Consider the following 25,167-nt stretch of genomic DNA (forward strand, 5'->3'; position numbering starts at 1 on the left):
TGGCTACCTAAGCCATGAGCCACTCTCGCCCTTCCTCAGGTCTCACAGCCTGGCCGGCATGGTCACAGCTTCTTTGTCCCAGCGTCCAGCCCCCTACACTATGGCAGGCAGGGGTGAGTACCTTGGAAGGCTCCTCCTACTTCCCCCTGGACCTGGGGAGCAGGGACAGCAGCCGGAATCCCACACCGCTGGTGCAGGACTTGGTTCGCTGTGGCTGGGCACGCACTCATGAAGCAGACTTGGTGGGTGTCTGGTCTAGTGCTCTGCCTGCCTGCCTGCCTGTGTCCGACCTCTTCTCGTGGGGCTGTTCCCTGAGGGCCTGGCCGAGGAGCCTAAAGCGGCTGCTTAGGTGGGCTGGGAGGGCTGCTGGCTTCCTTGCTGATTGGTATCTACAGGACAGGAGCAGGACAGGGGGAGCAGGGTGCAGGGAGGGCCTGGGGCTGCCCTCAGAGGGGTCAGGTATCAGGCTGGCTCTCTCCTATCCCAGGGGACTGTCCACCCCTTCCAGGCCTTTCCTCTGGGTGGGCCACCATGAGGTGAAGGGACACTCGGGCAGGGGCATCTAGCAGAGAGTGTTAAGCACGTAGGGTAGTGCTCTGTAGGCCAGGCAGCCCCCACCCCTCCCCACCACCACCCTGGAGGCCCTGTGAGGAGGGCTGCAGGTGAGCCTGAGGGGGAGGGGATTGGCCTGGGGGACCATCTGGTCCTTAAGAGAAGGACCATCTGGGTCCCCCTGGCCTCCTTGGTCTCAGGATCCCTGCCTGTGGGAAACATATGGCCAGGCTGGAGTCCTTTGCTATCGGGCTACTCTCCCTGCTCTCTGGGGCAGACTCATGGTCTGGGCACTGGGTCCCTAAGGACCAGTGTCCTGGAAGCACCAGCCCTGGCTCAGACTTTTCCTGGCTTCTCGGATGGCATGAGGCTGGCATTACAGCTAAGCCCATTGGCTGGGGGCACCCTGCTCAGGCAGGTGCTTTCTGTACCAGGCTGGTCCCATGGCCTGCAGTGCCCTCTCCACTCTTCCTCCCTGATGTACTTCCCTGCTCCTGAAGGCCTGGCCCCTCAGCAAGAAGGACCCTCACTTACCTGTAGACCAGGCACTATTCTAGCACCAAACCAGGTCCTGGCCTGTAGTGGGCAAATATCCAACGAATAAAGAGATAGCACGTGCTCAGCAAGGAGGTGGGGGGCGGGCAGCAAGAGGCAGGGCCAGGCCCCCTCTGTGGGAGACACACGACTAGGAGCTTCTTGGATGTCCACGAACAACCCTGAGCTCCGCAAGGGAATGGATCCACCACATGAGGCCGGTGGCCCTGGTCAGCATGGCCTGGGTAGTTGGGTGAGGCTCAGGTAGTGACCAGAGAAGCTTGAGACCACTCCTGCCCATCCACAGGCCGCAGCAGGTGGGACAAGTCAGGACCGGACACTCCCAGCCACTGCCGGCCGCCTTCCCCTGGCTGGAGCCAGAGGCCTGTGTGAGGGGCACCATGGGAGTGGGGGGTAAAGGGCAGGGCTGTCCACCTTGGGGAGGCTGCCTTCCCCGTGCTCTCGCACCTTGGGGACATGTCCTGAGAGGATCTGTCCTCAAGCCTGCTCTCCTAGGTGGCTTGCAACTTCCCGTGTAGCCGTCTCTGGCTTCGGTACCACCCTGTACACCCTCTAGGTGTACACCCTCCTGCGTGCCTTTGCAGGGCAGGCCTACCCTTCCTGTCCATCCAAACCTATGCCTGGTTCCAGGCTGCCTGCTGGTCACCAGGAGAGGCAGATGCTGGTCACACTGCCAGGTCACTCAGTCACCCTGCTGGATGGCTCCTTCCTGGTGCTTTCCCTGTTCTGGGGGTTGTGGGAGATGGGCTCTGGGGCGATGTGCCCATCCCAGCACGGCCCTGACACCACTCCAGGGGATTCTGGGGATCATCAGGGGCCCCCCCCCCCCCCCCCAACACAACCGGCCAAACACCACCTGCTCGCACATCCTGAGGCAGCCCCAAGAGGCCGGCAGGTCACTCCACATGGCAGGTGTGCAAGTGCAGAGGGCTGGTTTGGGAATGTGCTGAGCACCTGGCCCGTCAGGAGGCTACTCCACTGCCAGGTCCATGCAGCACATATTCTCAGCCCAGGGCCGTCCCCACCCCCGATGTCATGTAAGAGTTCCATTCTAGCAAAAGGCTATTTAGTTTTGGGGAAGAAAATAAAAAAGGATCAATTCTTCAGGACGAAGAAAACACATCGGGAAACATACACTCTTCCATTGATCCGACACAGGGGAAAAAAGTGCAAATCATAGTTTGGAGCCTGCTTGGGACTGGGGTGCGGTGAGCAGGAGACGGAAGGAAGGCAGCCAGGCTCCCAGGGCCCTGATGACCCTGCCTCCTGTTAGACCCTAAGGAACCTTCCCACCTAGCACCCAGTTATGTGTGGCCAACACCAGTGATGGTCACTCACTTCCAGATTAGGTTATGCAGCACACTGAGGCTTCCTTTGAGTGGTCTCGCTCTTTTAGACCTAGACTCTGGGGGGAAGCCAGCAGCCATGACGTGGGGACACTCAGCAGCCTACGGAGAGGCCCACAGTGGAGGAACTGAGGCCTCCAGCCAACAGCTGGTGAGAACCTGAGATGTGCCAGCCACGTGAGAGAATTCAGATGACCAGCTGACAGCTCTGATCCTCAGAAGCTACAACACCATGGAGGCAAGAGTCAGGTGGAGGGTAACACAGCCTAAGGTCGGGGGGACACCTTGCGGGAGCCACGACTTCATGGGAGGGAGTGATTTCCTTGGGCTGTGGACTCTCACTGTCGCTGCCCTTTGAAATCACCACAATCCACCCCGGGGCTGTGCTTGCTGTCCGCCGAGCACTGTGCTAAACCTGTATCACCTCCATCTGACACACCGTGTGCTGGAAACTGAGACACAACAAGGTACACAGAGGGGAGCAGGGACAGCCAAGGTCACCTGGTGGTAGAACCACCACTTACAATCCTTCAACTGCTCTGGTCCTGTAGCCTTCGGAGGCTCCCCTCACAACAAATGGTTGCAGGAGCTGACTTAAGGGAAGTGATTCCTCGTCTCACGAGGCCACAACCAGGGTAATTGTAACCGACTGGGCAAATGGTCCCTACACTTCCATGATTCTCAAAGCAAACTGGGGATGAGCATCAGGTGAAAACATCAGCGCCTAATGCCAGAACTGTAGGAAAGAGTGAAAGGAGGGAGGGCTGCCACCCTCAGTCCCCACCCAGGCAGACCAGCCACGGCAGGAGCTCTCAGGTCTGATATTAAAATGGCTAGGAAGTGACACAGCCAAGGCTGAATGGCCGAAGGGCTGCATGGAACTGTGACCCGGAAGACTGATAAGCCTGCAAGAGTAAAGGCCCCTGCAGGGCCTCAGCAAGGGTGCAGGCTGGTCCCAGGAGCCGGGGTGAGGGGAAGGCCTGACACCTTGCCTGCTGACCTTTGAGATGCCACCTCAGTGCCCCCTCCCTGGAAAGCTGGTCTGTCAGCTGCCCCTGCCAGTAGGCTGTCATTCCTAAGGGCATCCTGGGTTTTAGAAGGAACCAGGACTCTGGCTGACAGAGCCCTCTGTCCTTTGTAATTCACAAGCCCACCCACGAGCTTTATCCCACTCCTTGCTGGCTAGTTCCATCTGTCTTACCCTAGGGGGCCTACGCAGGAATGCTCCCCACCACAGATGTGCTCAGGGACAGCTCATAGGCCTGTGAGATCTCTGATAAGCCAAGGTCAAGACCCCTCCCCTCTCCTGAATCCCTATCTATCTATTCATCAAGTTTACATGTAAACATATCACTATTAGTGCTGGCTCCCTCTCTCCTAGCCACACACCCCTATGAGGGGACTGCCATCATCACGTCCCTTTTTGGATGGGAGAAAGGTCAAGAAAGTGGTGGGCACTCCATCAGGTCATGCCCCCTGCCCTCCAGGGCCCCCAAGATGTGCTTCTCAAGGATCACCAGGCTGGAGGTCACCCTGGCCACCTTCCCTCCCCCACCCACACTCTCCACACAAGGAGTAGGACTTGTTGCTGGCTGGTAGCAGGGGCCTGGGCCCAGCTCTGGCCTTGCTGTCTAGGAGATGGGCTGGGACTTACCTGGGCCCAGGGAAGTCATGCTGGGGGTGGCCTCTGCCCTGTGTGGCCGGGGGTGTCCAGGGTCCTTGGACGGGTCTGGACTGGAGGCCGACGCTGAGGGAGGGCAGGGGATGATAGCCGTGGTGGCAGCTGGCACCGGCCGAGGCTTGTTGTGAGTGTCACCGGGCCGCTGGAGAGTGTCAGCGGGCACAGGGTCAGGAACCGTGGGAGCCCCAGCCCCAGGGAAGAAGTTTTCTCGGCTGTCCTTGGGGTGCTTTGGGGTGGTGGGTGTGTCCCCTGCGGCCTGTGACGACAAAGGGGAGGTGAGGATGTTGGGCACCCACCTCCTAACCCTGGGGACCCACAGCACCTCCCTGGGAAGACGTCCGGCCCTGCTGGTAGGGACTCAACGGAGACCCTGGGGCTGTCCAGGGCCTCCACCAGACCTCACCCTCCAATTCCTGGGTGCCATCCTGGGAAGACATGACCCCAGGCAGGGGTCATTGAGCCTCATGTGGGGCCATCCCTAGGGAGCTGGGGTGACACCAAGAGTCAGCTCCCTGAGTTCAAGACCGCAGCCCCAAAGAGGCAGTGCCGGATAGTCCAGCTTTGGCCACCCCAGAAGCTCTCACCTAGGCCTTCCGTTCTCAGGGGAGCAGGGCCCGCTGGGGCCTCTCCATCTTCTTCCACACAGTTCTCTCTGCCACCAGGGCCCTTCTACTTTGCACCCAAAGCCTCCGCTCCCAGAACAGTGTGAAGGCTGAAGCTCACTGAGGGTGTGCTGCAGGGTGTAAGCCATCCTCCCAGCCCTAGACCCCTAGCCTCAGGCCACACCAGGGCTGCAAATGTGGTCTCACACCTGCTGGGGGCACCATGGTGCTGGGGGTCAGCTGGCTCCCCGCCATAACTCTGCTTCTTTTGACATTTGTTCTGCTTGAAACGTCCTGTCCCTAGTTTCAAGGAGCACAGGACAGCCCCTGTGATTCTGCTGTGTGATATGTATTGGGTTGAACCTGAACCTCCAGTCGGGGGGCGGGTGGAAGGTGGGGAGAGGACAGGAAGATGTGCTGTGTCTGTCCTTGCAGGAGCCAGCCCCAGCCACAGTGACAGCACTGAGCCTCTAATTATGTCCAGAGCACTCTCCAGGTGTGCGCTAGGCTGCCATGGCAACTGGGACTGGCCTCTAGCCAAATGGATCCTGGGGCAAGGGGCGGAGGCAGCAGGCTCAGGGCTGGGGCTGCCCCCTCCCCAGCACTGGCCAGAGGCGTCCAGGCCCCACTTGGGTGCTGGTCCTCAATCTCCTCATCTAAAGGACCCTTCCCTGCCCGTGGCTCCTGCTAGCTCAGGATCTCCTTTTGCCACAAGACAGGGAAGGCAGGCGTTTGGAGGTTTTCTGGGGGGTTCTATCATTTTGAGGGCCTTAAAGACTGCATCAGAAACAGCCACTCTGTCTGGAGCGGTCACTGCATACCTGACCTCATCTGGGTCAGCAGAGGAGGCAGGAGGGGACCCCTGGGCTCAGGCCCTGCACTGGGGCCCTGAGCAGTTACTCCTGTCCCATGTAGCAGAGGTTGCGGTTAGGGCCACGCAAGCCACAGAAACCACAGCGGCTATGATGTGAATCCTGGCTACTTTGGCAATAATGGGGTGGTAGAACCTGGGGCATGTCTCCCCCGGGATTCTGGCCCTCAGCTGGGGGAACAGGCCCACGTGTGTGGCCCACAGACTGCCTGGTCAAGACTGAACTTCTGGACTTCCTCAGACCAAGAGTCCAGGCAGGAAGGGTAGCATGCTGCCCCATTTCACTGAGAGGAAGCTCTGGACACCGACAGCATCTACAAGCCTGCTGCTAGGTGACCTATAGATGGATGCCCACTGCCCTGAACTCCTGCCTTGGGACTCCCTGTGATGTACTTCCCTGGGGGAAATGCCAAGAGAGGGCTGCGTGTGGGCAAGGATGGGAGGGCAAGGTCTGCTCACTTGTGCTGCTGGGGAAGGGGCAGTTGGGCCACCCCTGGGGGGACAAGAGGCCACACCTATTCAAATGACAAGTACCTGCCCTTTGACCCAATGACCCAGGCCCAGGGGTCACTCCTGCAGAAATGCCCACATGTGGTGCAGGAAGATGCCCCTCTGGTACTGTTGAGCAGGAGCACTGCAGTGCCCCCCAGCCTTATCCCCCCTCTTTCTCTGCCAGCCAGACTCCCCCTGTGGGCTTTCTCTTGAGCTAGGTCTCTCCCAAGGAGATCCTTCTCCCTCACCCCCTCCTCAGTACCCCCTGCTCCTCAAAATCTGTGGCCTCTGAGCCCCAGACCAAAGGCTTTGGGGGCACCTACACCCAGGGCTCCTGCTTGGACCCCTCTCCGAGGGGAAGATATGCTCCCTCACCCCTCCTTCCTGTCACCAGGTCACGCTGGCCCATCTTCTGCCATCTTGGACCCACCTGTTGCTCACCGGGCCTCTGCACCAACCCAGCCTCCCCACTCAACAGCAGGGAGTCTTTCCCACACCTGGCACCAACCTGCCCCCTCCCTTGCTGAATAAACCCCAGGACCCCCATCTGCTCTGCTCCTAACCCATTCCTATCCCAGCCCCACATCACTTCCTCCACCCTCATCCCAAATGAAGTCACCTTTCCAGGGGTCAGCTAGGTAAGGACCAACTTCCCCATTTACAGAAAAGGCAGCTGAGGTGAGGGGACCGCTGAGGTCACATACTCGGAGCTGGGGTCTGGGCCTGCCAAGGCCCCACCTGCCACACAATGCTGCCCCACCTGGGCTGGTGGTCAGGGGCTTCCTGGGAGCCAGAGGCTCACGGGCCTCCTGTCCATCTCCCCTCGGCCCATGTTCAGCCCAGAAACAGTCCCTCCTGAGGTGTACTGCTTCTCGGCCCACAGCCAGGGGCCTTGGCATGGGGCCTGCCTCGTGTAGGGAGGCCAGCACAGGCTGGGTCTGCTTACCTGTCTCTGGGCGGCAGCCCCAAGGTGGACCTGACAGAACTTCACAGCCTGCTCCAGTGCAGCCTCCTCGTCCACCTAAGCAAGGAGATGCTCCAAGTCAGAGGGCCAGGCCATGGTGGCTGGCCTTCTCCCAGCCCCTGGAGTATGAGGACCAGCTCCTCTGAAGATCCCCTGACGCTCCAGTCCTGCTGGAGCATGGCAGGAGCACACACCTATCTCCCGGGTCCATCCTCCAGGGCCACTGCTGTGGGCCGGGCTGGTCCTGTCAAGTTCGTGTCTGGAACCAGGTTATTGAGTCCTCAGGGGCTGAGGCTGGCAGAATCTGAGCCAGAGCCTGTCCACAAGCGAGCACGATGCAGGGCCTTTCAGAGTCTGAGGTCTGGGTGGGGGGCAAGGTCTAAATGACCCAGAGACCAACAGCCCAAGGTGCAGGGGGATGAGAAGGAGGCTAGGGAGGCACAGGGGGCTGCCGTGGTGGACCAATGGGCAGGGAAGGAGGGAGAAGGGCTGGAGTGTCAGGAGCACCCAGGCCGGGGCAGGTAGGGTGGGGAATGGCCCGCCCTGACAAGCAGGGAGTGCTGAGCTGGGTTCTTCCTAATGTGTCAGCAACAGAAACAAAGAAAGGTTAATCCTGGATGCCAGTGAGGGGGTGATAAAACAGGCGCTCTCAAAAGCGTCACTGTAAACAGACACAATCTGGGAAGAAATCGCTTATCAGGACAGGCAACCAGACTGAAGCAGCCATTGCAGTTCCGGGTCTCTTCCTGTGGAAATCCATTTTTTGAGAGAGACAGCGAGTGAGCAGGGAAGGGGCAGAGAGAGACAGGGAGACAGAGGATCCAAAGCGGGCTCTGCGCTGACAGCAGAAAGCCTGATGCAGGGCTCGAACTCACAAACCTTGAGATCATGACCTGGGCTGAAGTCAGACCTGCTTAACCCACTGAGCCACTGAGGTGCCCCTGGAAGGCGTTTAAAAAAAAAATTTTTTTTGGGGCGCCTGGGTGGCGCAGTCGGTTAAGCGTCCGACTTCAGCCAGGTCACGATCTCGCGGTCCGTGAGTTCGAGCCCCGCGTCGGGCTCTGGGCTGATGGCTCAGAGCCTGGAGCCTGTTTCCGATTCTGTGTCTCCCTCTCTCTCTGCTCCTCCCCCGTTCATGCTCTGTCTCTCTCTGTCCCAAAAATAAATAAACGTTGAAAAAAAAAAATTTTTTTTTAACGTTTATTTATTTTTGACACAGTGTGAGAGACAGAGTGCAAGCAGCGGAGGGGCAGACAGAGGGAGACACAGAATCTGAAGCGGGCTCCAGGCTCTGAGCTGTCAGCCCAGAGCCTGATGCAGGGCTCGAACTCACGAACCGTGAGATTATGACCTGAGCCGAAGTCGGACGCTCAACTGACTGAGCCACTCAGGCGCCCTTTGGAAGTCATTTTAAATAAAGAAATAGCTATATGTCTAATGCATTAAAAAAAAAAAAAAAAAAAGGAAAGCAAAGTAAGAAGGGTGGCCGAGCCTCCTTACATACTCAGGGCACCACGTCACCTTCAGAGGACAGCCACGAAGGTCTCTGAGGAAGTGCCCCCAGAGACTGGCACTGTGTGTGTTTGGGGTTGGGGGGGGGGGTGGCTGTCAGGGGTCTCTTCTCCCTGTGTTGGATTTGATAAGGTTTTGTTTCCTTTACAGTTGAAAATAGAGTTTTTCCAAGCTCACCGTTTTTCCTTTTCTTTTCTTTTTGTATATTTTCCCCAGCTTTTTTGAAATACAGTTGATAAAATCACCCCGTACTTAAAGCGTGCAACATGATGGCCGGACCTGCTTCTTGTTTTTTGGACTCTAAATCTATGGCCTGCTCATGGTAGAAAACCTCAAATGTAGGGAAATGAACAGCACAGGTGGGGTGGGAATGACACCTAACAAACACCCCGAAGGGCCCTCACACTCCTGGACCAGCCGGGAAGGACCTTCCGTGAGAACCACCAGGCCTGGCCCGTGGCCACCCACCTGCTTGATGAGCATGTAGGTCTCAGACATGATCCTCTCGATGCGGCCCAGGTCGTAGGCCATGCCCTTCTGGCCCTGCTGCCACACTCGGTAGGCGTCCAGCAGGAGCGTCTTGCCCGACTCTGTGTCCTCTAGGAGCTTCCTCTTTCTGCTGGGCCGTGTGGGTGGCTCCTCGGGGTGACTGCCCACTCTGGCCCCGGTGGTGGCAGCAGGGGTGGTGGCTGGGGCTGGCTGGGCTGGTGTGAGCGGGCTGGGCTGCTGGCGGGCACTGATGCTCAGCTCCTCCAGAGACAGCTCAGTGGGCCGGCTCTCGGGGCCCCGGTCCCTGGGGGGTCGGCCTGGCTGCGGGGGCGGCGCCCGTTCGGAGTCTGAGCAGCGAGTGGTGGCCTCACCCGTGTCCATGGGCTCGGTAGGCCCTGCCCGGGGGCTCTCCCTGTCTTTTCGCTCCCCAGACTGGTCTGCACCGTCTCCTGCCTCCATGGCCACGGGCCGGTGGTTGAGGGGGCCCACTTTGCCCCCTGGCTCGCCTGCTGGCCCTGAGCCATCAGCCAGAGGGGGCTTCTTGGAGTGGGGGAGGGCCTCTTGACTGTCCTCGGGACTGGCCTTGTGGGGGACGTCGGTGGTCATCCTGCCTCCAGGGAGGCCACAGGCCTTGGGCCCTGGGCGTTCTGACCCCTACGAGAAAACCGAAGGTGAAAGACTGTCTTTGGGGCTTCTACCAGAACAAGACACCCCTGGGTGTCAGGTGTGCCCACCCCAGGCCACCCTGGCTCTCCCCGTCTGTTAGCTGGCCCAGGCTGGGCCTAAAGACCTGCCAGAGGAAGTTCTTCCCCGCTCTGCTCCTCCAGCCTTGAGAGGGACTAATGGGGCACTGTCGGTGGTACCACTCCAGAAGAATGGGCCTGGCCTGGGCTGGGCTGGCCTTCCTTGAACGTGGGCCTCAGGGAAGTCCTGGGTGTCTTATGGGGAGGTGATCCACCAGGGGCCACCAAATGTGCTTGCTGCAGAGCTAAATACTCCTGATCTGGGCTCCCACTCGCCCCTAACGCACAGTAGTCAGGGTGGAGTCTCAGGGGTGGGTGCCGCCCCGAGCTCCCGCACGATGGCCCAGCCAGTCCTGCTGGGCAGGGGACACTGCAGCAGCACTGCCCTGGCTCAGCTCCCAGTGGCCCTAGGCTGCTAGGCTGGTGACCTAACCTCCTAGGCCTCAGGGTGCTCAGCTAGAGAGGGGGTGAGAGCTGTGCTTGCCTTGGAGGGTGAAAAGGGACCAGGTGTGCCCAGCCCACCACGAGCCCACCACCTGCTTCAATATCACAGCTGCTGTGACCCCGAGTTCAATCTGCCGGGTGGGGTACACTGCTCAGGTTGCAGCCTCAGGGAGTGTCACTATTGTCTTCCGTAACCACAAGTCCACATTTGCCAAGCGGGTCAGAGCCTCGCTAAATGTCTGCCAATCCCCCACTGTGCTGACCTTTCCCACCCAGAGAGGCAGGGTCTCTACTTCACAGGTGGGGACACAGGGACCTTCCTAACGGCGGGTAAGTGGAGGGACTGGGGCCATGGGCATACCTCTGCAAGTTCGCTCAGGGTGTCCTCCAGCACCTTCACAGTGAGGATGAAGGCCCGCTGCGCCAGGACCTGGCGGTCAGCATCTCGCAGATACTTCCTGCAGGCACGTGGGGGTGGCCAGAGAAGATGGCAGAGCCTCAGAGCCACATGGCACTAGATGGTGGCCCATGCCCTTTCCTGCCCCAAGAACACCTGCTGGTCCCTCAGCCTCCCTCCTCCCTAGGTCCACTCCCCGGAAGCCTGCCCGGAGCCTCCTCCCTGTACAACAGACACAGACTGTCCTGGGCCCTCACGGGGGGGGGGGGGGGGGGGCGGGCAGGGCCAGGCCAAGTTAGGGCTGGGGGCCTCTGGTTTCTCTCCGCAAAGACTGTGTCCAGTGTGCTCCAGGCTCCAGCTGAGGGCCCCACCCCAGCTTCTGGGGTGAATGAGACGAGAGAAGGTGAGGTGGCGCAGGCATGGGCAGCTGCTGGCCCAGTTGGGCCAGACCACATCTTCAGGGATCCCCCACAACCCCTGCAACTGCAGCTGAAGCAGATGTCCCTCGGTCCTATCTGTCCCACCCTTTCTGGCAAAGGGATCTCCGGTTACCTCTGCGGCCCAGGTCCCCCTGTTGCCTGGCCTGTTATTACTGGCCTTCACCTGGGGGACCCTGGCTATCATTTGGACACCTGTCTTCCCCACAACCTGACAGCACCCTGAAAGCCCCAAGCTGAAGGGAAGCAGGAGGAAGGAAAGGGTAGCTTGTCCACAGCCTGTGTTCACCCCAGGGTGCACAGGGCAGGGTGCTGTCTAGATACCAGGACAGAGAGGCTCCTGAAAAAAAGGGTGGGTCTAGGCTCCACAACCAGTGGAGAAATGCCCTGGGCGGATGAGGGGCTCCAGCCTGTGTGTGCACCCATGCTCAGACCCACGGCAGCACCAGCTGCCCCCATGGGGCTGACCACACACCGGGCCGGGTGGCTGCACTCACTTGCCCTGGTCCGGGGTCCGCTGCAGCATGGAGGACACCTTCAGCAGGGTGCTGTGGTCCCGGAGCTGGGCCAGCACCTTGAGCAGCAGCACAATGGAGCGGTTCATGTGCCAGGCAAAGCTGCCCGGCCGGTCGATCTCGTCCACGGGGATCCGCCAGATGCCCTGTGAAATGGACAGAGGCGGGCGTGTGAGGTGGGCTGCTGCAACTGGAGCCTGCCATGATACCACAGGGGACTCTGCCCAATCCAGGGTGCCTCGGACCCCTCTTGCTATCCCAAGGGAAGTGGGAGCGTGGTCACCCCCATCTACTTCCCTCCACGGATGGTGGCAAAGAATACACGCATTATTCTGCACTCTCCTCTTCTGAATGGCTGCAAGGTATGTGTTTACTTGTTCTGTTCCCTACAGGAAGCACACAGGCTGTGTCCCCTCAGTTAAATGCAACCAGTGGGAGAAGTCTAGTGCCTCTGCGCCTCTGCACAGGTGCTGACTCAGCCATGAGACCAATTCCTAGAGCTGAACTGATGGGTCAAAAGGTGGCCAACGTGAACTTCTGGCAGCTGCTGCTGGCCAGACACGCTCAAGCCTGGGCCCCACCCGTGTGCATTCCCTCCAGCGGCACCCAGAGAATGGAGGGCTGGGCTGAAAATGACCTGCAGCTTGCTGGATGCCCAGGTTTCCTTGAACCCGCCTTTGTCCAGTGTATGCTCTGGCCAGGACCCCCCTCCTCCACTTCTCGGCCATCCAACCTCACTGTCTGAAGGCTGCGCTGGAGCAGGGCCAGCTCTAAGGATACCCGCCACGGTCTCCCTCAGCCCGTGCTTAGCCCACCCCTGCATCTGGCACCCTGCTCATCGGCAGCTCCATGTCTGGTTCCCTGTGGCATCCCCACACCCAGCATGGTATCTGAGACACACTCGGGTCCAGTCCAGGCGTAGTGAAGGAAAGGATGACCAAGGGAGTGAATTATAAGTGAACAGAAGCTCATACCTTCTGAGCAGGCCTGAGGCTGCAGGACCTGGACATTAGGATATATGTCTCTGGGGCAGGACTTTGGGGACCTGGAAGGAGCAGGCAGGCTCACATGTGGCTTCCTGAAGCCAACACCCTAGAGAAATTCCTGCCCAGACCAGGGCTGTGGGCAATGCTGCCTCCTGCACCCGGGGCCCACAGAAGGGTACCCAGGGAGTGCCCTTCCCAGGGCTCTATTCCCGTGGGTGCTCAGTGACTAACTCCCGGCTCCAGCAGTCCCGGGAAGAAAACCAGGGCACCTCCAGCCCTGAGCCACTTAAGCAAGAGAGGAGCCTAAAACCTGCAACTCCAAGCCCCCAGAGCCTCCACACTGGGTCACTGGGCTCACACCGGGCGCAGAGAACTGCTCCCCCCACCCCCTGAGCAGGCCGGGGCACTGTGTGAAGGCTGGCAACTACTCTTTATCCCAGGCAGTACCAAATAAGGCACCAGCTGCCTCCCGGCCTAGACAAAACCAGGAGGCTGAGGCCACCCACATCTAGGGCACTGATACCAACGCTGTATCTTCCCACTGGGCACAGGTGGCTTCTGCAGCAGTTCAGGAAAAGCTGCCACTTGAGAGGACGAGGGGCAGCTTTGGACAGCTGTCTGGCCAATGTGGCCCGGCCAGTGTGGCCCTGACACTGTACCCCAGATGTGTGGCAGGGCTGGGAGGTGCCCTCTCTGTTGTCCACCAGGCCCACCAGGCTGAAGAAGAGCTTGGTTCTTTCTCCCGAGGCACTGCAGACGTCACCATGCTCTGCATCACAGGCTGACACAGCTATGTCATCATGACATCGTGACATCTCTATGTCACAGAGATGAGGAGCAACTCCCTCAGGGTCACACAGCATGAGAGGCAGTCCCACAGTTGGCCCCTCACCACCACCACAGCTCTGAGCACAGGCTGGACCAGCCAACCAGCTCAGAAGGAAGCCTCCATCACCTGCTCTGGCCCTCCACCCCTGGCCCCCAGCTCCTTCCTGCACCTAACAGGAGAGGGGGAGAGTCGGAAGCACAGTCCCACCACATGCCACGACATTGCAGGTGTGCACCAGAGCCGGCCCAGGGTCAAGCCAGAGATCTGGGTGTGACCCCACTGCTCCCGGATCTCACTCTTCCTTAGGGCACAGAGGGGCATGCTCTGCTCTGCACCCTCAACCCACAAGGGTCCAGGATGACCCTGGATTTCACTGAATGCCTCCCTCTTCCCTGGCAAAACCTCTGAAGACTCAAAGAACAATCAGCGGTCACTCCTCCCAGTGCACCTTGATCCGGGCTCAGAAGGTCTCTCCCAGCTGCCTGATGAGCAGCTAAGGGTGGAAGGTCCCCTGCTCTCCTTGGGGGAGCCACTGGGGAGGATGAATGGAAGACTCACACTTCTTCCTTCAAATCGTGTTTGGGGGTGGCTGTGTGAGGACAGAGGTGCTGACTTTTCTGGCCCCTCCCCTGGGAAAGTGGCCCTGTTCCTCCCATGTCACCTCTGCCAGGGACTCGGGGTGAGCCTGGCTGTGAGGTGGGCAGAAGCAAGTGTCACGGGGGCCTCAGACATGGCGCCAAAGCCCCAGGAGGCTCCAGGCACTTGGGGTGCTTGGGCCCCAATGCCTGGCCCCACAACACACCTGGTGGGCACCAGCTTCAGCCTGTACATCTCAGGAGCTTACCACCTCTGGAGGTGGCCCGTTTCATCCTTGGTAGATTGTTAGAAAAGGTTTCTTCACACTGTGCTGGATCCCCAGGCTGTCCCCGCACCCCTGCCCCTCCCTGGCACCCAAGCCTGCACCTTATGCCCCTAACATTCCTACTCCGGCTCGAGCCTCATCTTGCCTCTTCCTTCGACTCTTGCTCCCCATTCGTCCACCCGGCCTGGGCCAGGACAAGTTAAGAAAAGGATGGTGTGGCCGCATCCCTCACTGCTTATATCCTTGACAAGGCAGCTCCTTTACCTACCTCAGTGGAAACCTGAGCCTCACTGGCCTTTGCCCCGTCCCTGGACTCGGGACACTCACCATGCCCCCTCATAGAGCCGTGAATTTTACCCTTCTCACTTTTTCAGGCGCCCTCTCACTTCCTCTGCCCAGCCAGTTTTCCTGTGTCCTCCCGAGCCTGGCTGTGAGGTCATCTCCTCTCTGAAGCCCTCCTGGCTTGCTGCCCTCCTAAGCCTCTGCCAGGACCACTTGGGGGCAGCCCCTCAGGTGGTCAGGGGGTGGTGGGCCGGTGGCTAGGAATGTGTCCTAAGTGGGGGCAGGTGTGCTTCAGCTCCAGGTCCCCAGGGGCCCGACACAAAGCTGGCAGAGGCAAGGGGCGCAGCTTGAGAAGGGCTTCCTGCTCGCAGAGAAGCCCAGCTCACCCACCTCCCCACCAGTCCCTCACCCTGGAGATTTTCCAGGCTAAGTGGGAAACAATTCTGCTCTCAGGGAAATGAATGCCCTTCAGAGCTCTGGGTGTGCACATGAGCCCTGCACTGGGGGGTGGGGGTGGGGGTGGAGGGTGGCGGCACACCTCCTTGCCAAAAGGCAATGATGGCGAGTCAGCAACACGCTCCCTGAGGGCTGGCAGGACTTTGGGCTGCTCAGGGGCATATCCGGCCAAGCTCCTGGTGGGGCAAGAGCTAGCTCTCCTCTCTCCCCTGAAAAAGAAGGGGCTGAGAAAGCGATGCCAGAGGTAAAACACATTTGGCCCTCTGCAGGGTGGACCAGGTGGCCACAGCAGACTTGGCAGAAGGTGGGGGGGGGGGGGGTGTGGCTAGGGCCCCTGCAGAGAGGGGATCCCAAATTCCCGCTCTTGCTCCCAAGTTCTGGAATCAAAGACACAGGGCATTTACCTGTTTGGTGTCTCTTTTGGAGAAGGGATGGGATGTGCCAAAACGGGCCAGTGAGCATGCTGAGGAAACCACTCTGGAGGGCCCACCAAGCCACCCCCTGAAGTGGGCCAGCCTGGGACTGTGAGGGGTAGGTAGCCTGGCACCGGTGGTAGCCACCAGCAAGCAGATGAAGGTGGGGACTGAAGCAAGGCAATGCCTCAGATGAGACGCTTTCTGGATGCACAGCGATGCGGGGGTCTGCCTACCACCCGCTCCCTGTCACGCCATGGCGCCGCTGGCCTGCCTGTCTCACCCTCTGGGACCGCCCTCCCCACCCCTGCCGTTCCTCCTGCACCCGGTTCCTGATTCCCGGGATGCTGCTTCCAGCCGGCACTGACGAATCCAGTGGCATCTGAGTTACACAATCATGGACATTTTCAAGCACACTCAGCTGGCTGAAACTACTTATTGTGGAGGTGGGAACCGGAGGCCCACTGAGGGGCAGCGAGCGGCCAGCCACGCTGCTGGATGGTAGCCAAGCCCGGAGTGCATGTGGATTCCCTCCTCACGTCTGGGGCCAGTGGGCCACTTTCCACCGGAGCCACTCTGCACCGGCTAGGCACATCTGTGGGGATCACTCTGGGAGGAGACGAGGGTTCCTATGCTCAGGAGCCAGACTCCCAAACAGCTTTCGGCCAATCCCTGAGGACGGACAGAGGGACGGGGCTCTGGACGCACCCCCTGAGGATAGGTCTACTTTGTACCACACGTTTCAGAGCATGGTTTGGATCCTTTTACGTGAGGGTTCTCTGTTAACCCATTCCTTTCCAGATATGCGCACGCAGCCATAACATACCGCCAGCTATTTCGGAAAGGAAGACCAAACACATCAGGCAGAGTCCACGGAAAATCAGGAGGGAACTACAGGCACCATAAGCCCTGGGGAGGTTCCTGCAGACATGCAGCTAGCCTCCAGGGACAGCTGGCCCGAGGGCGTGGAGCCACCAGGCAGAGTCTTAAGCTGGCAGGGTGGCAAGCAAGCCAAGGCTCTGCCTTCTGCCTGAGCAGGCAGCGCTGGGCTTCTGTGTTTGCAGCCAGAGCCCCCACGATACCAGCAGCCCCAAGACAAGTGGAACACTTCCCGCCCCGCTACAGAGGGGAAGAAGACAAAGCACACCCCCACGTACTGCCCCTCAGGGAACGACAGCCTTGCCAGGCTGTGCCTAGGGAGGGCTATGAAGCCCCGAAGAGAACCGGGGAGCTCCCAGGGAGGGGAATGCACTGGGAAAGGGATGTCTGCACACTGGCGGAAGGGGCACAGTCAGGCTCCACCTGCAGCAGCAGAGGCCACAAGCACAGGCTTCAGGAAGGGTACAGGGGATGTGCCAGGAGGCATCTGAGAGGGAGGAAGAGGGGATCTGATAAGAAGGGAGTGGGCAGCAGTGCCCGAGAAGAGGGGAGGCCGGCACTTGGGGGCTGAAGGACAGGCCAAAACAGGATCGCAGATGAGCGAGTGGCAGGAGTGGGAGCCAGGGGCAGCAGGGGCCCCATGAGGAGGATCTGGAACGGGGCTCACCTGTGAGGCAGGAAGGCAACACTGGTGCCAGGCGGGGCCTGGGGGGGCATGACTCAGGGCCCCTCCTGCTTCTCCCCTGTGCCCTCCCCAGCTGCCCTCCTGTCCTGCAGTTCTGGCTGCACCCCAAGACTCCCCTCCGCCAGAGTGCAGGCACACCCAATTCCTGGCTGGGATGGTGCGTGCTTGGAGAGCTGTGGGCAGTTGGGGGCATACAGCAGCAGCCTCAGAGCACTCAGAAACATTGGGACTGTGCTCAAAGCTCCACCTCTGTGCATCTCCTCGGGAGCATCTCAGCCGACCCCCAACCCATCCAAGTGGTTCCAGGCTCCTGGCTGGCAGATGAGGTCACTGAGACAGACTATGACTACCTGAATAATTCATGGAGCCCCAGACTCTGTGCTGAGTGCTTGAGACAAGTTACCAAACCCTCCCTGTAGCCTTGAGACTTGGGCATCTTCCTGCTGCTCTTAAGGAAAGAGAGCTTTGGAAACTGAGCCCCACACTGGAGCAAACCTGGAGGTTCATGGAGGGTGGGGCTGGCTGGCATGGTTGGAGGCCCTTGGAGACCAGGGGAGCTTTCCCACGGGAGCTGAGAGCTGGGTCGGTGGAAGGGGTGGGGTGCTGCCGGGCCAACCGGTGCCCTTGCCCATGAACACACTGTCCACTCACAAAGGGGGTTGGAAAGCAGGGCGAGGCTGGTGTCTGAGCAGGAAGGCCACGAGGCCTTGGCTTCTGGTCACCAAAATCTTGGCAGGTGGCACCTCAGGGATGGATAGCAGATGCCCCTGCTGGCATGGAGCACACTCCTGGCTGCCAGGCTAAGGTCGTGCTCAGTCCTAAGGCTCATGATGTCTCCAGCACACTGGAGTCTGGGGGAAGCTTCTTCCTAGAGGGGCAGAGACTCCTCTCTCCCCAGATTCCCCATCAGCTGGCCAGCCCACACCTCCCTAACTGCCTCAGTGTGGGCCAGAAGGTCTTGCCCATCCAGGCTCCTGGACCCCTGGCTCCCTGCACACCTGCAGGGCTACCAGCACAGCCTCTTCACCTGGCTCAGGGCCAATGCTGAGCTTGGCGGCCCCAAATGGCAGGTTTCGATTCTCACAGTAGCCGCAACTGCCCTGTGCGAGGCCACCGTTCAGGCCGTTCTCAATGGTATGCCCCGAGGTCGTTCTGGGGATCCCAGATGCACCTGCCACCTTCACGGACCCCACCTTTCAGTAATGGCTCTCCCTGGGGCTTCCTGCACTCTAAGGGCACAGGCAAAGGCCCCCCAGGAAAACAAGTGGCCTGGAGATGCCAAGGCAGAGAAGGAGGCAGGTGGGAAATGTGCCTGACTAGGCACTGCTCCATCTGAGCCGCACTCAGACCCAGGGCAAAGGCTTGTCACTGTGTGGATGAAGCTCAGGCCATAGGGACCGGATGGAGACTCTGATTCATCCCAAACCCACACTGGCAGGGACTGTTCGAGTATGTAATCGACGCACCCCTCATTTTCTAGAGGGAAGAACTGAGTTTGGACAACCTGCCCGAGGCTACCCAGTGACCTGGTATGGGACCAGACTCAGGAACCAGACTCTCCTTCAGGTCCTCTCTGAATGCTTACAGAGGTACAAAAGATCATCAACGTGATCTGTAATTTACAGACTAGAAACAGAAACACAGAACTAAGCAGTGACACCAAATCACTTCAGTTTTGAGCCAGGGCCTTTGAAGACCTGAGAACGCCGCCCCCCCCCCCCCCCCCCCCCCCCCCGCCCTCCCTGAGAGGGCAGATTGGGACTGGAGTGCCCACTGGCAGAGGGATGGGGAGTGAGTGTCCTGCACCAGTACTTCTAAATGTCTCAGAGACTTCATAATCTAGTCCTTTGAGCCCCTGTTTGGGGCATGGCCTCCAGCCTCAGTCTTCCACAACTTGGCCGGGCTCCTCTCATTGTCCCCTGCTGCCCTACCCATAGGACTCAGATGTCCCTTCCCCGTTCTGCTATTACTGGGGTCATGCCCAGCCAGGGCACCCAGTGAGGCTCAAGCAGGAGGATAGAGGAGAAAGTAGCCACCCCTGGGAGCACCCAGAAAGGCCACAAAGGAGCCAGGCTTGGGTGCGTTGGGGAGGAACTAAAAGGGGAAAAGCGGTCAGATGCCAAGAGCACTGTGAGAGACCTAGGGGTGCTCAGTCCGCTGAGCAGGCGGGCAGCTGGGCAGGCGGTGTCTGTGACACACAGTGGGCCCTCTCCAGCTCACCCAACGCTGCTTCACCCAGAGGGGCCCACGTCTGCCTGGGGCCTTCTCAGGCCTCCCCTACCTGACCAGGAGTTGCTAACAGAGTGGTTAGAAGGGCTGACCTAGCTCTTGAAGTCAATAGCCAGTCCCAAGGACCTGAATCCTAGCCTGCCCCATCATGGCCTCCCAGATACTGAGCTGCCCACGGGTGGCTCTGGCTCACTGGCACGTCAGGCCCCTTGAACAGAACCTGGCCTCCTGGGTGGAAGGAAAGCCCTTCCACAGGAGAGTCAAACTAGGCAGACAGGGACGTGGGCCCATGGGGCCTGCCCGAGGAGCCTCCAGAAAAGGAATGTTCCAGGTCAAAGCCATAAACCCTGGCCTCCAAGTGTCCTCAACTGCAGTGTAGCCCTAGGGTGGCTCTGAGTGAGTCCCCAGCATGAGCCAAGGCCTGAACAGACTCTGGAGAGTCTATGCCCCAGATGAATCCCCTCTGGGTGCTGGGGAGGCCCACCTCAGAAGTTGCTCCAGAGTGGCCCCTGGGTCTGCCCGGGCAGATGAGCCCGGCAACTGAGCAGTAAGCCAAGTACATCCCAGGAACCAGGAATCACATGGATGGGTCAGGCACACCCACCAGAGGGGTCCCCTGCTAATGGGACAAATAGACACATGTGCATCTAGGGTGAAGGGAGAGAAGAAAGGCTGGTACAAGGAGTAATGGGCTGAGAAAGTAAGGACTTCAGGGATGGGGTGTTCAGGGAAAGCCAGAGAAGAGCCAAGAAGGTGCCGGAGCCAGAGGAGGAGGAGCCTCTGCCAAGTGGAGTTGAAATGGGCAGCCCCTGAGGGTCGACCTTATCACCTGGAGTGTTCCGTGCAGGAGAACAAAAGAGGGGCGGCAGCAGGGCCTGGGTGTCTGACCTATGACAGGAGGTGGGTGCAGGGGGAGCAAGCAGTCCATCATCCTGGGCCTTCCCAGTCCCAAGCTAGCCCCATGTGCCACAGTATGACAGGTGAACAGGCCTCCCAGGGCTGCTCAGCCCCAACATTTCTATTCACAGAAAACATAGTGCTGTGAGCACCCAGCACCCAAGGGAGAACCCGTTCCCTGGGCAGAGGGATTCCTGCAGCAGCACCCCCCGCCCCCCCACAGCATGGGTGCAGTGGTGACTCATCGCTCCAAACAGGCGAGGGCGGGCAGCCTGCTGGCATCCTATTCCCAGGAGCAGCGGGCTTGGGGCTGTGGGGGCAGCCTGCTTCCAGCCGAGGACCAGCTTCCATGCGGGTGATTGGAACCCCTCAGTAGGGAGGGGTGCTGGGGTAGATTAGAGCCTCTCCCCCCAGAGAAACAGAAAAATATTCCAGCGTCCAGCCTCAGCGAGGCAGCGCGACCCCCAAGCTAAGCCAGGATGGAATCTGGACTGTAGGCCCTCAGGTCGGGAGCAGCCTTGGGAAGAATACCACCATTCTCCAAAGTCTTAGGGAGACCTCTGTCACCAGCATACCCATACGAGCCTCCCAAACAGCAAGACTACTTGGAGAGAGCATGTAGAGCTGCGCTGGGTGCCTGGGAGCCCTGGGGGGCCAATGGCACCCAGAGGGTGCCTGTCCACCTTCTACAACATGGGGCTTCACTTAGAGCTCACAGGGAGAGACTCGTCCCAGGGCACACAGCCAACAGGGAGCTGAAACTACAGCAAAACTCAGACAACTCTACTCTTCTCACTCCACCCCGTGTCCCCAAGTAAGGCGAGCATCACAGACACAGCCAGGCTGGCAGGGCAGCACCTCTCCCATAGCTAGTCCAGATAGCTCCATCTCCTTCAGGAGCCACCCTCCTCAGGAGTTCTGAGGCCTTTGGGGCCAGGACTCCCCATCTTCTTGATGCCTTGAAGACCTAAGGGCCCTGTCCCTCCCACAGCACTTGTAACCACTGTCCTGCTCCAGGCCTAAGGCTGGCAGCGCAGCCAGAGGTAGGTGAGGTTGAACAGCACCCGCCTCCCCCCGTCCCTCCCCGCGGCTTCCACTGCAGACCCATCAGGGCCGGCTCTCTGGCCGCAGGGTTGTACAAAACCGCCAGGGGCGCCGTTGCCCTCCACCCAACCAGCGGTCCTGGCTGGGCTCCCGAGGGCAAGGGATTCCCCGCGCCATCCACAGGTAATGAGTCCCCAGCACAGGCAGGGGCTGGGGAAGCCTGCAATTTGCTTGCAGCTGGTGCCCGCCTGCTTCCAGCCTCTTCTACCAAATGAGACGTCGCACACTGGGTCTCCAGAACTGCCAGGCTGTCCCTCCCCTCCCCCTCCCGGAGAAAAGCAGAAACAACAAACAACTAAGTGCGTGGGGGAGCCCAGCCTGACAACTCCACCGCGGCCCCGCCTGCGTGTGCCGCACCCCCGCCCCGCGCCCCTCGACACCCTCCCTCTCATTCTGCCGCGGGGCAAGGTCCTGGCCCTGCTCAGGGCTCCGAGCAGGCTAGGCGCTCTCAAACCGCCGGCACCATCCTCCCGCCCCCGCACAACAGCTATTTATAGCTGGGGAAGCACCGCGCCCGGGCGCCGCTGCCCACCCGGCCGGCCCGCTCACCATCCCCGGGAGCGGCCCTGCGCTGCTCCTCCTGGGCGCCGCCCGCCGCGAAGTTGCTCGGGCCGGCGGCGGGAGAGCGGCTTTGGCTTTCGCTTTCGCGCGGTGCAGCGCAGAGCAGCGCACACCCCGGCGCGCCAGCTGGAGGCCCCGGGCTGGGTCGGGCTGGGCTCGCCCGGGGCTCGCTGCGCGGGCTTCTCCCCCGGCGGCGCGGGTACGGGTGCGGGCTCCGCCGGTGCCCGCCGCCCGCCTCCGTGCGCCGCCGTCCCGGCCCGCCCGGCCGCCCACCTGACGCTGTGCAGGGCGCCGGCCCGGGGGCATGGGAGCGCCGCGGCCCCGCCGCCGGCCGACTTCCTCCGCAGCGGCGCCCGGGAAACCACGGCCCGCGGGCTTCCTGCTGCGCCTAGCGGGCTGGGGGCCGGGGCGGGGGGTGGCCGCCCGAGCCGACCTGGGAAGGGCTGAGCAAAAGCTTCGGAAAGCGGGGAGCCGGCGGGCAGAGGAGAGGCGGTCGCGGCCCAGGCCCCCGCCCCCCCGGCCCCGGTCAAGTTCCTACCCGCCGGCTCCGCCGTGGCATCTGTGCAGCGGAGCTAGGGCGGGCGCCGGGCCATGGCCGCGGAGGCTCGTTCGCTCGTGGCGGGCCGGGGCGGGGCGGGCAGAGCCGGACGGGGCGCGGGCACTCGCTCCCTCGCTTGGCCTGGAAGCGGGCCCAGCAGCACAACTGACTTTTGCCGGCCAATCCTCGCAGGTTCCCTGGCCCGGTGCGCGCCGGCGGTGGTGGACTGCCCACCCGGCGTGGGGTGCAGCCCTCACCGCGGGCGGGAGGGGGGCTGTGGGTCTCAAAGGCCCCGGACCAAGCGGTGTAGAGGCGGCAGGGAGTGCGGAGGGCCGTGGCAGCCCTCACCCCGCACGCGGTCGCTATGTGAATGGCGCCCCCTGGAGTTGTGCCAGGCGAAGGCCCTGTGGAGGGCAGAGGAGTGGGTGTGTGGGGACACGCAGCTACACTGAGCTGTCCTTGCCGATCCAATGGGGCAGTGAGAGGTGGAGTAAAGACTTCCCCAGTAACATCCTCAGGGGGAAGGGCAGAACAGAGATGCCATGGCAGTCCCCCAGCGGCCTTTACAGCTGGCAGGGGCCTCATCTTCCAGTTGGGTTGTAAGGCTGAGCCAGGAGAAGGCCCTGGGTCAAGGCGGTGGGAGTGTCGAGGCTAGACAGAAGCAGGGCAGGTTCAGGATCCCCTCTCAGACTCTGAATTCCAAGAAGGGCAGTAGCATGCCTCCCTCTCAGCACAGGGCAACCTGGAAGGGGGACTGTGCTCATCCTACAGATGAGGAATGGGAGCAGAGGGAAGAGCCTCACCCAAGAACATACCACATGCCCCCAGGACCCACAGCTCCAGTGTGCACACAGCACTGTGGGGCATGCTGCTCCAGGGCTGTCCACCAGCTACCAGCTGCTCCTCCCGTCCCAGGTGAGGAGAGGTCAAGCAAAGGAGGGGATAGTGGATGATGAGATGCTGCGTCAAGCCCTGGCCTGCCACCAGCACCCCCCCCCCAGCTCCTCTCTCACCACCTCAGCCCCACGAGCTCCTCACTTCCTCCTCCTTCCCCCCACACCCAGAAGCTTCAGATCCACCTGGCCCCCATCCTGGTGACACTTGTCCCGGTGCCATCTCCCTGAGCCGGCTTGTTTCCACCCATCCTACATTCAGGCTAGCTCCTGAGCACTAGTGTTCTCTGTCCTGCTACGTGACCCTGCCAGGTATCTGTAGTCCCTACAGGCTCGGAGCCAACCTTACCCCTTCAGCCAAGGGGATGTTGCACTCTGCCCTCCGTCCCTCCCTCCTGGGGATGGGGGACACAGAGGCAGTGTCTGGCACCCCCTGGGGGACTACTACTCCCTGCCAGGCCCTGGGAGAACCAGGTTTCTGTTCTCGGGGTCACTCGCCTGCAAGGAGACAAGCAGCACAAGCCACCCCAAGGCTATATGAGGACGGGGGTCTCCTGACCGAGTGCTCACCACAGGTCGAGCCTCAGACAAGGAGTTCTAAACCCACATGCCACTGGAATCACAATAGCCCTTCACCATCTACATGCATATCATCATTTGACACTCACATGTGGGGACAGGTTCAGAGAGGTTGGGCACTGGTTCAGAGTCACAAAGCAGTAAGGTCACTATGGCCAGGACCTGCTCCCTTGGCCTGGCTGGCTCTGGAGCTGGTTGACTCCTCCTGGCTGTACAGAAGCCTGGAGCAGACAAGTGACACTTGTGCCTTGCACAGCTCATGACCTCACTTCATACTTTATCCACTTCCTGTAAGATCGAGTCAAACCAAAGGAGGCTGAGAACACGGGTTCATCACACCTAGGCCAGGAAGAAACTGTGTTGAGTACGTAGTTCTCTGGAAACCGGCCCTTGTGGTGCTCTCAGGAGCACACTGAGGTCCGGGGTGGGTGAGGGGTTGTATACCAGGCCCCTGCCAAGTCTCTGGAGAGAGACTAGGGCAGCCTGGAAGGGGGACTGTGCTCATTCTACAGATGAGGAATGGGCTCAGAGGGGAGAGCCTTGGGGCAATGTGTGCTCCCCGTGATCTCCAGCTTCCTCGGCCCTGCCCTGGGCACCCCCACAGTACCCAGCATCCCAAGCCCTGGATTGTGCAAGCCCTCTCCAGAGCCCCATGAGATGGGCATTGCCATCTGTAGCTGACAGGCCATGGCACTGAGGCCTAGAACAGGAAAGTGGGGGTCGCCCTCCCTGACCCCCCAGGAGGAAGCACTCCTGGGTACATCAGAAGCTCTGTGGGGTTCCATGTGAGAATACTGTTAAAGGGACCCTAGCGAGCCTACACCAGATCCTCAAGAATTCTTTGCACCCAAAAGAGCCTTGTGCCCCTTCTGGGACTTATCAGTACCCTATGCAGGAGAGCACCATGAGTCCTAATTGCTCACAAGGCACCTGGACGTGCAGCACACAGGCCTCTGACTGCTGTCCGGGCGAGATGGCAGCTCATCCACCTCAGGGCCACCCCTGAAAGCTCACCCGAGAACCAAGTGGTGAGCACTCTGTCAGCCTTGGGGGCCCAGGAGGCCATGATCACCCACAGTTTGGCAGGAGCCCCAGGGAGCAGGGAGAGGCTGGTCTAACCTGTGGGCTGGCTGCTCTGGTCAATCCTGGGGATTGGAGTGCCCCTGTCACCTGCCTGGGTGTTAAAGGGCATGCCCCAGCCTGTCCCTGGAGAAGGACTGATGTTAGAAGTGGACACGCTGGCCCCGGGCTGCACATGGGCCCAAGCGTCCTCAGCCTCAGGGTAGGAGGAGCCCCATACCATCAGGGTGCCTCGTTGCCTTTCCAAGGGATGTCTGACCTTAAATCTCCAGAGCAAATTTTGACAATTGATCA

General features: G+C 60.5%; 1 protein-coding gene across 5 annotated transcripts in view; it reads right to left on the reverse strand.

The window, feature by feature from the left end:
* The window catches only part of CABIN1 (calcineurin binding protein 1), a 153,550-nt gene that overhangs the window by 3,020 nt on the left and 125,363 nt on the right, over positions 1-25,167 (reverse strand). For all 5 annotated transcript variants that reach the window (XM_030336043.1, XM_030336046.1, XM_030336045.1 and 2 more), the window contains 5 exons: positions 11,583-11,746; positions 10,613-10,709; positions 9,044-9,718; positions 7,046-7,120; positions 4,108-4,390 (listed from right to left, as the gene is read on the reverse strand). In XM_030336043.1, coding sequence (XP_030191903.1) covers positions 4,108-4,390; positions 7,046-7,120; positions 9,044-9,718; positions 10,613-10,709; positions 11,583-11,746 — 1,294 coding nt within the window. The remainder of the gene's footprint in view (positions 1-4,107; positions 4,391-7,045; positions 7,121-9,043; positions 9,719-10,612; positions 10,710-11,582; positions 11,747-25,167) is intronic.

Source organism: Lynx canadensis, chromosome D3 (assembly GCF_007474595.2).
Source record: "Lynx canadensis isolate LIC74 chromosome D3, mLynCan4.pri.v2, whole genome shotgun sequence".
NCBI classification, from domain to species: domain Eukaryota; kingdom Metazoa; phylum Chordata; class Mammalia; order Carnivora; family Felidae; genus Lynx; species Lynx canadensis.